General features: G+C 40.2%; 2 protein-coding genes across 3 annotated transcripts in view; both read right to left on the reverse strand.

Moving 5' to 3' along the window:
• The window catches only part of LOC139365920 (CDP-L-ribitol pyrophosphorylase A), a 31772-nt gene extending 25201 nt beyond the window's left edge, over positions 1-6571 (reverse strand). Inside the window, exons 1-3 of one of the 2 annotated variants that reach the window (XM_071102982.1) lie at positions 6147-6571; positions 5380-5656; positions 4387-4536 (exon numbers count right to left, since the gene is read on the reverse strand). In XM_071102982.1, coding sequence (XP_070959083.1) covers positions 4387-4536; positions 5380-5656; positions 6147-6355 — 636 coding nt within the window. In that variant the 5' untranslated portion in view covers positions 6356-6571. The remainder of the gene's footprint in view (positions 1-4386; positions 4537-5379; positions 5657-6146) is intronic. The other variant, XM_071102989.1, reaches the window with a different exon arrangement.
• A 698-nt stretch (positions 6572-7269) lies between these two features.
• On the reverse strand, positions 7270-9789 carry LOC139365936 (sclerostin domain-containing protein 1-like). Its single transcript, XM_071102997.1, has 2 exons — positions 9513-9789; positions 7270-8294 (listed from the first exon to the last, which is right to left on the reverse strand). Exons 1-2 carry the CDS (start codon positions 9760-9762, stop codon positions 7846-7848), a joined length of 699 nt encoding a protein of 232 aa, XP_070959098.1. The 5' UTR covers positions 9763-9789; the 3' UTR covers positions 7270-7845.
• Positions 9790-11759: the final 1970 nt, after the last annotated feature.

Genomic DNA, 11759 nt, shown 5'->3' on the forward strand with positions numbered 1-11759 from the left:
ATTCTACCATTTGTAAAAGAAAAAAGGAAAAACACTAATATATCTTGATTAGATAAGTATTCTACACCCTGAGTCAACACATTAGAATCCCATTTGGCATTGATTACAGCTGTATCTAAGAGCTTTCAACACCTGGGTTGTTCAACATTTGCCCATTATACTTATCAAAATTCTTCAAGCTCTGTCAAATTGGTTGATGATCATTGCTAGACAACCATTTAAGTCTTGCCATATATTTTCAAGCAGATTTAAATCAAAACTGTAACTCGGCCACTCAAGACCATTTACTGTCTTCTTGGTAAGCAACTCCAGCGTAGCTTTTGGCCTTGTGTTTTAGGTTATTATCCTGCTGAAAGGTGAATTTATCTCCCAGTGTCTGGTGGAAAGCATACTGAACCAGGTTTTTGCCTGTGCCGAGCTCCATTCCGTTTCTCTTTTTTAACCTGAAAACTCCTCAGTCCTTACAGATTACAAGCATACCCATAACATGATGCAGCCACCACTACGCTAAAAAATATGGAAAAGAGGTACTCGGTAATGTGTTGTATTGGATTTGCCCCAAACATAACATGTTGTATTTCAGGATAAAAAGTTATTTGCTTTGGCACATTTTTGCAGTATTACTTTAGTGCCTTGTTGTAAATAGGATGCATGTTTTGTATTTGGTAGAGGCTTCCTCGTTTTCACTCTGTCAATTAGGTTAGTATTGTGGATTAACTACAATTATTATTATTACATGTTTTATGTATTTAACTAGGCAAGTCAGTTAAGAACAAATTCTTATTTACGATGACAGCCTACCAAAAAGCAAAAGTCCTCCCGTGGGGACAGTGGCTGGGATAAAACAAAAATATATACATAGGACAAAACACACATCACAACAAGAGAGACACCACAACACTACATAAAGAGAGAGACCTAAGACAACATAGCATGGCAACAACACATGACAACACAGCATGGTAGCAACACCACATGACAACATGGTAGCAACACAACATGGCAGCAGCACAACATGGTAGCAGCACAAAACAGGGTACAAACATTATTGGGTACAGACAACAGCACAAAGGCAAGAGGGTAGAGACAACAATACATCATGCAAAGCAGCCACAACTGTCAGTAAGAGTGTCCATGATGGAGTCTTTGAATGAAGAATGTTGTTGATCCATCCTCAGTTTTCTCCTATCACAGCCATTAAACTCTAACTGTTTTAAAGTCATTATTGGCCTCATGTTGAAATCCTAGAGTGGTTTTCTTCCTCTCCGGCAACTGAGCTAAAAGGATGCCTGTATCTGTGTAGTGACTGGGTGAATTGATACACCATCCAAAGTGTAATTAATAACTTCACCATGCTCAAAGAGATATTCAATGTCTGCTTTTTATCTTTTAATACTTTGGTGTGAAAAGTGCAAATCAATCCCAGAACATCAGCAAATGACCTTGTGAAGATGCTGGAGGAAACAGGTACAAAAGTATCTATATCCACAGTAAAACGAGTCCTATATCGACATAACCTGAAAGGCCGCTCAGCCAGGAGGAAGCCACTGCTCCAAAACCACCATAAAAAACAGACTACGGTCTGCAACTACACATGGGGACAAAGACTGTACTTTTTAGAGAAATGTCCTCTGGTCTGATGAAACAAAAATAGAACTGTTTGGCCATAATGTCCATCCTTATGTTTGGAGGAAAAAGGGGGAGGCTTGCAAGCCGAAGAACACCATCACAACCGTGAAACATGGGCGTGGCAGCATCATGTTGTGGGGGTGCTTTGCTGCAGGAGGGACTGGTACACTTCACAAAATAGATGGCATCATGAGGGAGGAAAATGATGTGGATATATTGAAGCAACATCTCCAGACAACAGTCCGGAAGTTAAAGCTTGGTCGCATATGGATCTTCCAAATGGACAATGACCCCATGCATACTTCCAAAGTTGTGGCAAAATGGCTTAAGGACAACAAAGTCAAGGTATTGGAGTGGCCATCACAAAGCCCTGACCTCAATCCTATAGACAAATTGGGGGCAGAACTGAAGGCCTCCTTTGTAGGCAAGGAGGCCTACAAACCTGACTCAGTTACACCAGCTATGTCAGGAAGAATGGGCCAAAATTCACCCAACTTATTGTGGGAAGCTTGTGGAAGGCTACCCGAAATGTTTGACAGAAGTTAAACAATTTAAAAGGCAATGGTACCAAATACTAATTGAGTATATGTAAACTTCTGACCCACTGGGAATGTGATGAAGGAAATAAAAGCTGAAATAAATAATTCTCTCTACTATTATTCTGACATTTCCCATTCATAAAATAAAGTGGTGATCCTAACTGACCAAAGACAGGGATTTTTTTACTAGGAATAAATGTCAGGAATTGTTGAAAAACTGGGTTTAAATGTATTTGGCTAAAGTGTATGTAAACTTCCGACTTCAACTGTACTTCCTCACAGGTATTGATTGTTGATTAGGATATCTATTAGAAAGCTTAAGTCACTTTTCTCTGTGTCCCATTTAACCATTACTCACCTTATATCGTATTGTTCCACTAAAAATGTGTGAAATAGACATTTTTACTCATTATGATAAAACAAATATAAAACATAAATATTTAATATGTTCCAACATAATTTCCATATAAACAATCGACATCTGACAAATGCAATTCAAAATGGAAAAAAGTGTATTTTATCACAACGAAATGATGTCTTGATAAATCTAACAGTACATAGCCTTTTTTAAATGTCTTTAATATGTAGGCTATCAAGTCACAACGAGGCCGACCTCAAATGCCGACCTCAAAGTTGCAATAACCCTGCATTAACTGACCGCAGCGCGAATGCAAACTATGTCAGGTCAATCCTGCACATAATAATGCATTGAAATAAAAGGCATATAATCAAAGGGATTACTTATCATCAAGGACCTACAGTATTTAAGTCTAATGAAATCGACCAAACAACGGCAAAAAGTACCAAAGGAAAATCTACACCTTCGCTCATCTGATTGGCCTACAGTGGAGCTTCGTGCTGAATGGACAGCATAAAAAAAAAAAAACTGAGTAATAAGTAATTGATTGCTTTTCCAAGTAACGAATCCAAACACTGTGCATGTTTATATTTTTACATATTCATTAATCATTGTAAGAAAATTGTTATTGAAATCAAAATACTACTCATAGTGCAGAGCAAGCTGTAAAGCTTCATATAACACCAATGTTTTGTAGCACTTTCAGGTGAATCACTATGGAATCTTAAAAGGAGGCCTGGGTAAGGCCAAAATTCCAAATATTCCAACTTCAATTAATTATTTTTGAAATATGCTTGAAAATAAAAAAGTGTAATATATGTCAACAAACCTTCCTCCAAAGGAACCTATGATTAAATGTTGTGAAAAAAAATATTGTTCTAGTTTTCATGAGATATCACCCAAAGGTGAAAATTTCCCTTATTATTTTGCAAGTATTCTGGGACGTTAAAATCATCTCACATGTTAATTAAAAAATAAATGAATCACAGACTGTTAGACCTGTAGTAACCACGTTACTTCAATGTTATTTTTACGTTACCTTTACCAAAGCCAAGAGGTATTTTTCTTTTGTTCGACAGAGTGATATGCTGCACAGTGCCAGAGTATATTAATGTGTCATTTCTTTCCCAGACATATTCACGCCGCAGTGAAAATGATGGCACCCACACCACAAACTCTTCAGCTTGAAACCCTGCAGCTTCCAGCACATCTGGTGAACAATGGACGACTGTAAAGACTGAGTGTGATGTATGAGAATCATAAAGTCTTTTGTCATCTAGTCGCATTGCTGGGGTTAATTATTTCTCAAGCATAAATCTCTCTCCGACGGTCATTTTATGGGATTCGAGGGACCTTTTAAAGCAATTATTTGACATTGAGAGGGAACATTCAAAACCTGCAGGACATGACTAGTGATCGACATGGAAAAAGGTTTTGCAGACATCCAAAGTTCTCAATTTCCCTGACCAGAGGTGAAGAAACTTCACAAAAACATTATGTAAACATGAGAACTAAATACTGTACAAGGCTAGGTTTGAACTTTGTTTCAAGGTGCATCCTTGGTGGCATATTTCTATTTAAGAAAATCATTCAATAGTTTGTTGTTTTATCAGTCACATCCCTAATTCAAATGTACACAGTAAACAGTCATTTTTAGCCAGGTCAAACAGACTGACCGGTGCACTCACGTTCTGTTTAATTGAAACAGAATGTGAGTTATCGCGAGATCAGGCTGGGTTCACGGGGGTATGTATTTTTTTTTTACATAGCCCCAAAATCAAGCAACCAGTTTTTATTAACTAGACCTTGGGTAGACGACAAGTGATGTTTTGTGTACAAGAATTGCCTAGAAGTACCTACCCTCTGATAAGCCTGGTAGATGACATCATAGATGAATCCCTGGGGCATCTCACTGGCTCTGTACATGGTTCTCTCCAGAGAATGGTCCAGGTAGCCCTCCAATGTGGTAGCAATCACTGTGGAAACCAGAGGTCGGATAGCCCCAGCAGCCTGCAAAATAATAAATGGAGCGGAATATGTCTTTCTTCCTTATGGCAAATACACACATCAATCCAAAATGTATCAAATGGTTCCGATCCTATTGTGCCTTGAGGCTTACCACACTTGTTCTAACCATGGCTGGATAACAACAATAAATCCCAGCTAAACAACAGCTTGTGCACACAATGCTTTTCCTGTACAATTGAAGTTCTTCATAAGCAACATTCCTGAGATAGTATTTTCTTGTGACCATGACATGATTGAGGATGAAAATCCCCATTGTGCCAAGAACAAGTATGGTCAATGAGATAAGGGGGGGCAAAATGACTAGTAAATAGAATGAAAGCAAACATGTGTTACACATGTTATTAAAATCAAAATGAATCTCATGCTCTTCGGACTGACATTTTATCATGATCGGGGATACTGGCAAGTTAATGAAGACCAGACTGCTGGCTTTGAGAGTCACACACACACACACACACACACACACACACACACACACACACACACACACACACACACACACACACACACACACACACACACACACACACACACACGCGCGCACACGCACACACACACACACACACACGTCAAAGAGCTCCTGCTCACACTTCTCACTTTTGTGACCAGCCTTCAACAATATCATGTCACAGCTACTAAAATATAAATCACCATCTAAACATATCAATGTATTTCTTAGCCACTAATATCAGCCAATGTGGTTTTAATTTGTCATGGCTTACAGTAGGTATACATGGCTACAGTTGAGAGCAATGAATCGCTCCGTCTGAGCTCCACTGACTGTGTTGCGTAGGAAGAGATAGAGGACTTTGAATATGTACAAACCCCTTGTTCTTTGGCAGCCATTGTTATCTTGAGGAGGAAGTCCTCTTCCACAAAGGGCCGCACTGCATCATGGATGATGACCACCTTTGGTTTGACGCGGTCCGTACCACCCTCTCCCTCACTGAGGGCTCGGACCCCATTGAAGATAGATCTGTGGCGAGTAGATCCGCCATGTACCACTAGGACATTTCTGTGGTGGAAGCGATGGATAATGTCCATCATCAAATCTAAGCTCTCCTTGGCAACCACCACAACGATGCTTTGGATCCATGGCACTCTGTCAAAGAAACAGTGTGTATAGTCATAAGTCAACAGCTTTCACATTGTGGTTAGAACATGTCATTCTTGTTGAGTATATTTGTTTCATTACTTGTTATATTACCATGCATAACACATTTGGGTGCAATTATTTGCATACATTATTTCAACAGAATTCCACAGTATGAAACAAATATACCTGGCGGTATCAAGAACAAGTAGGGTATTTTGGACGTTGTTGGAACTTGTAGAAAGACTCAAAAGTGTAATGTGTGACCTGATGGATTCAGTAAAGATCTATTAAATGTAATGAGACATTACAAAACCATACATTTATTCAACGATAACATAAAAGAGCTTAAAACCCCCAGTGAAATGGTTTGTTTACATGTGGCTACTCTCTTGCGCAGTGACAAGATTAAGGGGCAGGGCCATAAAACTACAGTATTCCAAACGTCCAAACGGGACATGTGTTTTTGCATGCAAACATTCGACACGTCAAGTGTTACCTCTCGAAAGTTTGAATTGTGTAGCTTATCAGAGGTCTGTTGAGAAACGTGCAGAACTGTTTGGGTGTCAGTAGCCCGGTTCTTTCTCCACTGCCACCGGCTGGAAGAACCACAGCTACCGGGAAATCCACGCTGCAACGTCCCGCAATGTGCTTGTCCAACCGGGCTTCGCATGCTGAGAAATGTCCTGGTTCAACAGGCCTGTCCATGTCGCCCGTATCCTTTTACGTGCTTCAGGGCAATTGAGTGATTTGAAGTTAAAACGGACTAACATCTGAGGTCACGAATACGTCCTATCGGTATCCCCATATACAGTTTCATTCATTCCTTTATGGGCGGAGTCGCGTAGACCAGTGATTGATTCGATTTGTATCCTGCTACATTGTAGCCACAGTGCTGCACATGCGCGCTGTCAATACCAGCTCCACGTCACTGATGTTATCTGTGGGGTCTTTGCTGATGTCCCAAGATTTTAATATCCCCTATCATATCTATGTATTTGTGGTTATTTGTGACAATTTTGCTAATCCTGCATGCTTTCATGCCTTTTTAATTTTGACTGCTTGATGCAATTTTGCATACATTTACATTTTGGTCATTTAGCAGATGCTCTTATCCAGAGCAATTAGGGTTAAGTGTCTTCCCCAAGGGCACAGTGACAGATTTTTCATCTAGTCGGCTCAGGGTTTCGAACCAGCAACATTTCAGTTACTGGCCCAACGCTCTTCACCGCCAGGCTACCTGCTATATTAATTTATTTATTCAAGCTTGCTTGATCTGGTGCAGAAGTATAACTAGTGTGAGAATTGTATGTGTAGGTTTATACTATATGGGATGACTTGACCTACATGCTTCAACACTGAAATACCATCTAATGGTCCATAGAACAATTTGGGGGTAGGCCTACATAGTTGTAGGTGGTCGACATGCGCTGCCACCCAAGTTATGATTAAAACTAAATTACTATGTGTAAGTAGCCTACCACAGAACATGGATTTACATCAATGAAATAAGAACTTGAAAACGGCCCTTAGGCCATAAAATAATTGCAGGGGGGAAAAAGTGGCAAATTAGATCTCTAATGTAAGAATCAACATACAATAAGGTGAAATTTGTTTTAACATTTATTCTTTTTTTTTTTCAAATGAAAATTTGAGCAATGACAGCTTCTTGCTAAATGTGTACGATGCATGTTAAAAAGGTTTATCAAATGAATAGCAATACAACATATATATTACATCATATACATCTTATAGAAAACGTTTATACATATGTTACCATACTTCAGAGGACATGTGATATCATACTATATATGTACACATATTTACATTGTGTATTTGTGGTGCTTTTGTGATGGGAAACCCCTTTTCATGCAAAGCTTATTTTTTTACATTATATTGGCTGTAAAACTGTGTTTGTATAAGGGAGTGAAGTGCAGGTTTACATTGTCATACAAGAACTTGAATGATGCGAATTATCTTAGAGTTCCAGACAGTTCTATTGGTCATGATGACCCCATTTAGGTTCATTTCATCTTATTAGCTAATGATTCAATGGTGCTCATTGGTCCTCAGATGTAGCAAGCAACCAATGCCATTCGCTTTTACAAAGTCACTTTCAGTGGTCCTCCTCATAACAAGCCAGTCCCAATAAAAGATAATCCAAGACCACAGTCACTGAGGCATTCTGCAATCCTGCCTTAGGGCTCTGCTTCATGCCAATTCTCGTTTAGCTTGATCTTCCCTAGCCTCCTTTTGGCTTTGGCTTTGTGCCTGTGGAGATGCTGGGGCTGAGGCAAGGCAGGCTCCTCAAACTTCATATGGCTCGACTCGTTGTGTTGCCGGGAGTACCTCTTACACTTGCACGAGGTGACCACAGTGATTTTGTATGTTCTTGTGCTGCCGTCCTGACACTGCAGCTGGATGCGTTGGGTGCGCGTCTTGTCGTTGACGCAGCGCCAGTCCTGACTGTTCCTCCGACTCCAGAACTTTCTGCCATAGCCGCCGCCGATCCAGTTGGGAAGCATCTGAGCGGGGAGGCACTCACCAGCACATACTAGCTCCTTTATGGGGTTGATGCTTGTGCATTGGCCATCAGAGATGTACTTGGTGGACCTCAGCTCTCTACAACCAACTTGGCTTCTCTGGTCTATGAAAGAGAGAAACAGAAAAACGATGAGAATCAAACAACTTTGAACATCTAGTGAAGATTAAAATGTCCTTTTGTGGCCCAAAACTATTTGGTTTCACTTTAAAATTCTACTGCAGCAAACATAAAGGGTTTTCGATCGGAAAACTTTACAAACACAGCCGTCTATTTGGTTAATTTTGAGGTTTTTGGCACAGACTATAAGCCTATACCGATTACTGGCTTGTAGAGAGGAAATGGTGCATTGCTCTTGCATGAGAGGAAGGGCTTTAGTGTTCTGAGCTATGTCAATGGACCTGGCTTTCCTATAGGATTATCAGCGGTCAACCAGCAATGTTCTGCTCCAGGCTACAGCTCCTCACTCACCCTGTAATCCAAGCCAGGGCACCATTCACAGACTGCCATACACCTCTGTGACAATGTGCCCCCTTCTCTATGACAGAGTTTGATGAATGAAGAGAGGAGAGGCTCCCTTTCTCTCCTTCATACTTGGGGTCCTTAGAAAGCTCAAGTCAAAGAGCGCCAGAATCACAGACTTCCTGTGTATAGGAACACACCTCCATTCAGTGGCGCTGACACACGATCACTCCCCAAACACTAGCCTGGCTGCCCTGGGTGACTCATCTCTACTGCCCTGCTTGGACGCCTGCCAGGAGTGTGTGTGTGTGTGTGTGTGTGTGTGTGTGTGTGTGTGTATTGAAGATCATAGTGCCAAGCTTTGCCTGGTCTCACTCAGTGGGGGCATCTGATACTGTCACTACTTAGCTGCTGATCATATCCATGCCTATTGTAATGATATATCCATGCCTATTGTAATTATATATCCATACCTATTGTAATTATATATATATATATGATAAATTATAATATACTACAGTCTTAATGTAAAAAATATAACTGCTAAAACTTTAAATATATATATATATATATAATATATATGCCCACTATGTATATATAAAACAGCTGGTTGAAGTTTTAGCAGTTATATTTTTTTACATTAAGACTGTAGTATATTATAATTTATCATTTAGAGAACCCAATCTCAACAACCTAATTGTAGAAGCCTCTATAAACCTGCTTGTGCTGGAATAAATATGTCTATGCACTTGTCTTGAAGTTTTAAAAAACTTTTACAAAGTTAAAAACCAAGGAAAATAGTTAAAAACCTTAAAGCACAACTTCGCATTGTTTTGAGAAAGAAAACTGGACAATACTCACCAACTCTATCGTTCCCAGCAGTATTTCCCGCGCCTCTCCCGCCGTTTCTTGCCCGATTTAAAGAGACATTGCTCGGGGCATCCTGCACAGGAGTACCCACGTGCGAGTATAGGATCTCCGTAGCATCATTCTTGAACGCCTGGCAACTCCTCACAAGAATACAAAACAAGAATAGCAGGTGGCACGACTTGCATGCGCTCAAGTGCATATTGCTTCTGGGGAGGTAGGGAATAAGCAGATCCCGTGTCATGTAAATTGATTCTGTGCCTCTGATGTCTGCGGCAGAGATACTACGTTCTGAGCTTGTTTTTATATAGGCCTGTCCGAGTCTTGTTTTGGCAACCGCTCAGGTGCACATCATGGGGTCTCTTGACTGAAGGCTGGGCGTAACTGGATAACCACGCCCATTTGTCTGTGCGCTACAGAGCCAGTGCCTGTACAACATCTGGAGTGATCCTGTTCCTGTCTCTCCAATTGATGGGATTTAGAGCTATTGCGTCATTTGTGCTTCTTCAGATCGCAATCTATTCATCACATTTAATCTATTCAAAATATTAGAAGAGCCTCCACTTTTGCACTCTGCAATAATATGTTCTTCTGTTAAATGTTATTTTTTATATTCCCTCATTTAATCATCGTCCATGTTCTGACATGCAGTCTCATCTACTCTCTTAATTAAAAAATGAAAGCGGATATGGTCTGTGTAATTTGCTTTCGGTCTCTGTCGTTCTCTTCCTCTCGATCTCTCAATCCCCTGTCATTTTTACACCTAATGATTGGAGTGCCTAGACTAACTGGAGTCTTTGTGTGTGTGCCACTCATGGCAAGGAGAGATATAATTACTTCTGTGGGAGCATTCACTTCAGCCTTGTCTTCCAGATTTGAAAGAAGAAGTGTCACACATAGACACTAATTGTTGCTCATGTGAAGGAAATCTGATACACTTTCGTTCAGTGTCATTATCATATGAACCTTAAATGTAGGGGCCTCCTTCCTCCTGTGTAGAATACCACAAAGCATTGAAAGCAAATCAGATGTACTGTATCTTGTGATATCATATCTGCCTGAATACATGTAAAGGTGAAGCCATAATATATTTTTATACTATTGTTGGTTTTGTAACTGATGGCCTTGTCTCTTTTTACTTACATACAAGGCATATTTCACTAAATAGGTATTTCACCTACCTCACTTTCGACCACAAAATAAAGACAATACCACCATTTTATCCCAGGAGACAAGTAATACATGGATGGCTTTCCCATCTACAGTCCTTTAGGTGATGGGGTGAATGATGCAGAAGTTCGTACGATATGCCACTGTCATGTTTCTCCCATCTAAAGGAGCAGAAAGCTGAGACAGCACCGTCTGTATGTGTCCAGACCATGGAGACGGTGACATATAGGAGTAGATCAGGTGACAGAATCCTGTGGGAAGTAAAGGGACAGGCACACAATCCCACACACAGTCCTGCATGCACAAACAAGCACACACACACACACACACACACACACACACACACACACACACACACACACACACACACACAGAGTGAGTTATTAACATGTCAGGAGTGTGTGTATTAGCAGGAAGGACCCTCATGTGGTAATAGGAGGGGGGACGGGGGGACTAGAGAGGGACAAAAGGAATGCATAACATGGGAACAAAGCCAATAAATAAAAGTTAATGGGTGCGTAGAATTCACTATGAATCCCCAAGGAAGCCCAGTCTATAAATGCAGACAATGGATTTGTATCTTATTCTAGACAGAGCTGTTCTCGAGTTGCCTTTAACCACCAGATTCAAGGTACTGATTTCATTTTCCCAATTGTGTATTATTATTGATATTAATTATGTCAAAATTGTGAAATATCCCAATGAACTGTGAAGAATAGAATTGTGAACTTGAGCCACAGTTCAATAACAGGCCCACGATAATGTAATGAAATAAATGCATGCGATATAGGGAAAACCTGTCATTCTGAACCTTTGTCACCCTACAGTCAATACACTGGGTAGAGATAGTATGCCATCTACTGACCAGTTGTTGCCATTGTTGAAGGAATTGAATTGCAGCGTGATTAATAATGTCATATGATGAATGTTATCATTTAGCCTCACATAACAAAATATATATATTATTGCTTCCTGTACCCCCCAAAAAAACAAATAGCATGGGAATAAATACATTTCTGAAACCTGTGCAATCTGAGGATGAACAAGAGAACAGCTTTCTTTGATTGTTAT

The sequence above is a fragment of the Oncorhynchus clarkii genome, chromosome 2 (assembly GCF_045791955.1).
Source record: "Oncorhynchus clarkii lewisi isolate Uvic-CL-2024 chromosome 2, UVic_Ocla_1.0, whole genome shotgun sequence".
Classification (NCBI taxonomy): domain Eukaryota; kingdom Metazoa; phylum Chordata; class Actinopteri; order Salmoniformes; family Salmonidae; genus Oncorhynchus; species Oncorhynchus clarkii.

Bases quoted from the DNA above. Each gene is read 5' to 3' on its own strand.
- LOC139365936 (XM_071102997.1), bottom strand. From the start codon at position 9,762: ATGACACGGGATCTGCTTATTCCCTACCTCCCCAGAAGCAATATGCAC. The intron at 8,295-9,512 runs GTGAGTATTGTC...TCTCTTTCATAG, and splicing joins TGCTGGGAACGATAGAGTTG to ACCAGAGAAGCCAAGTTGGT.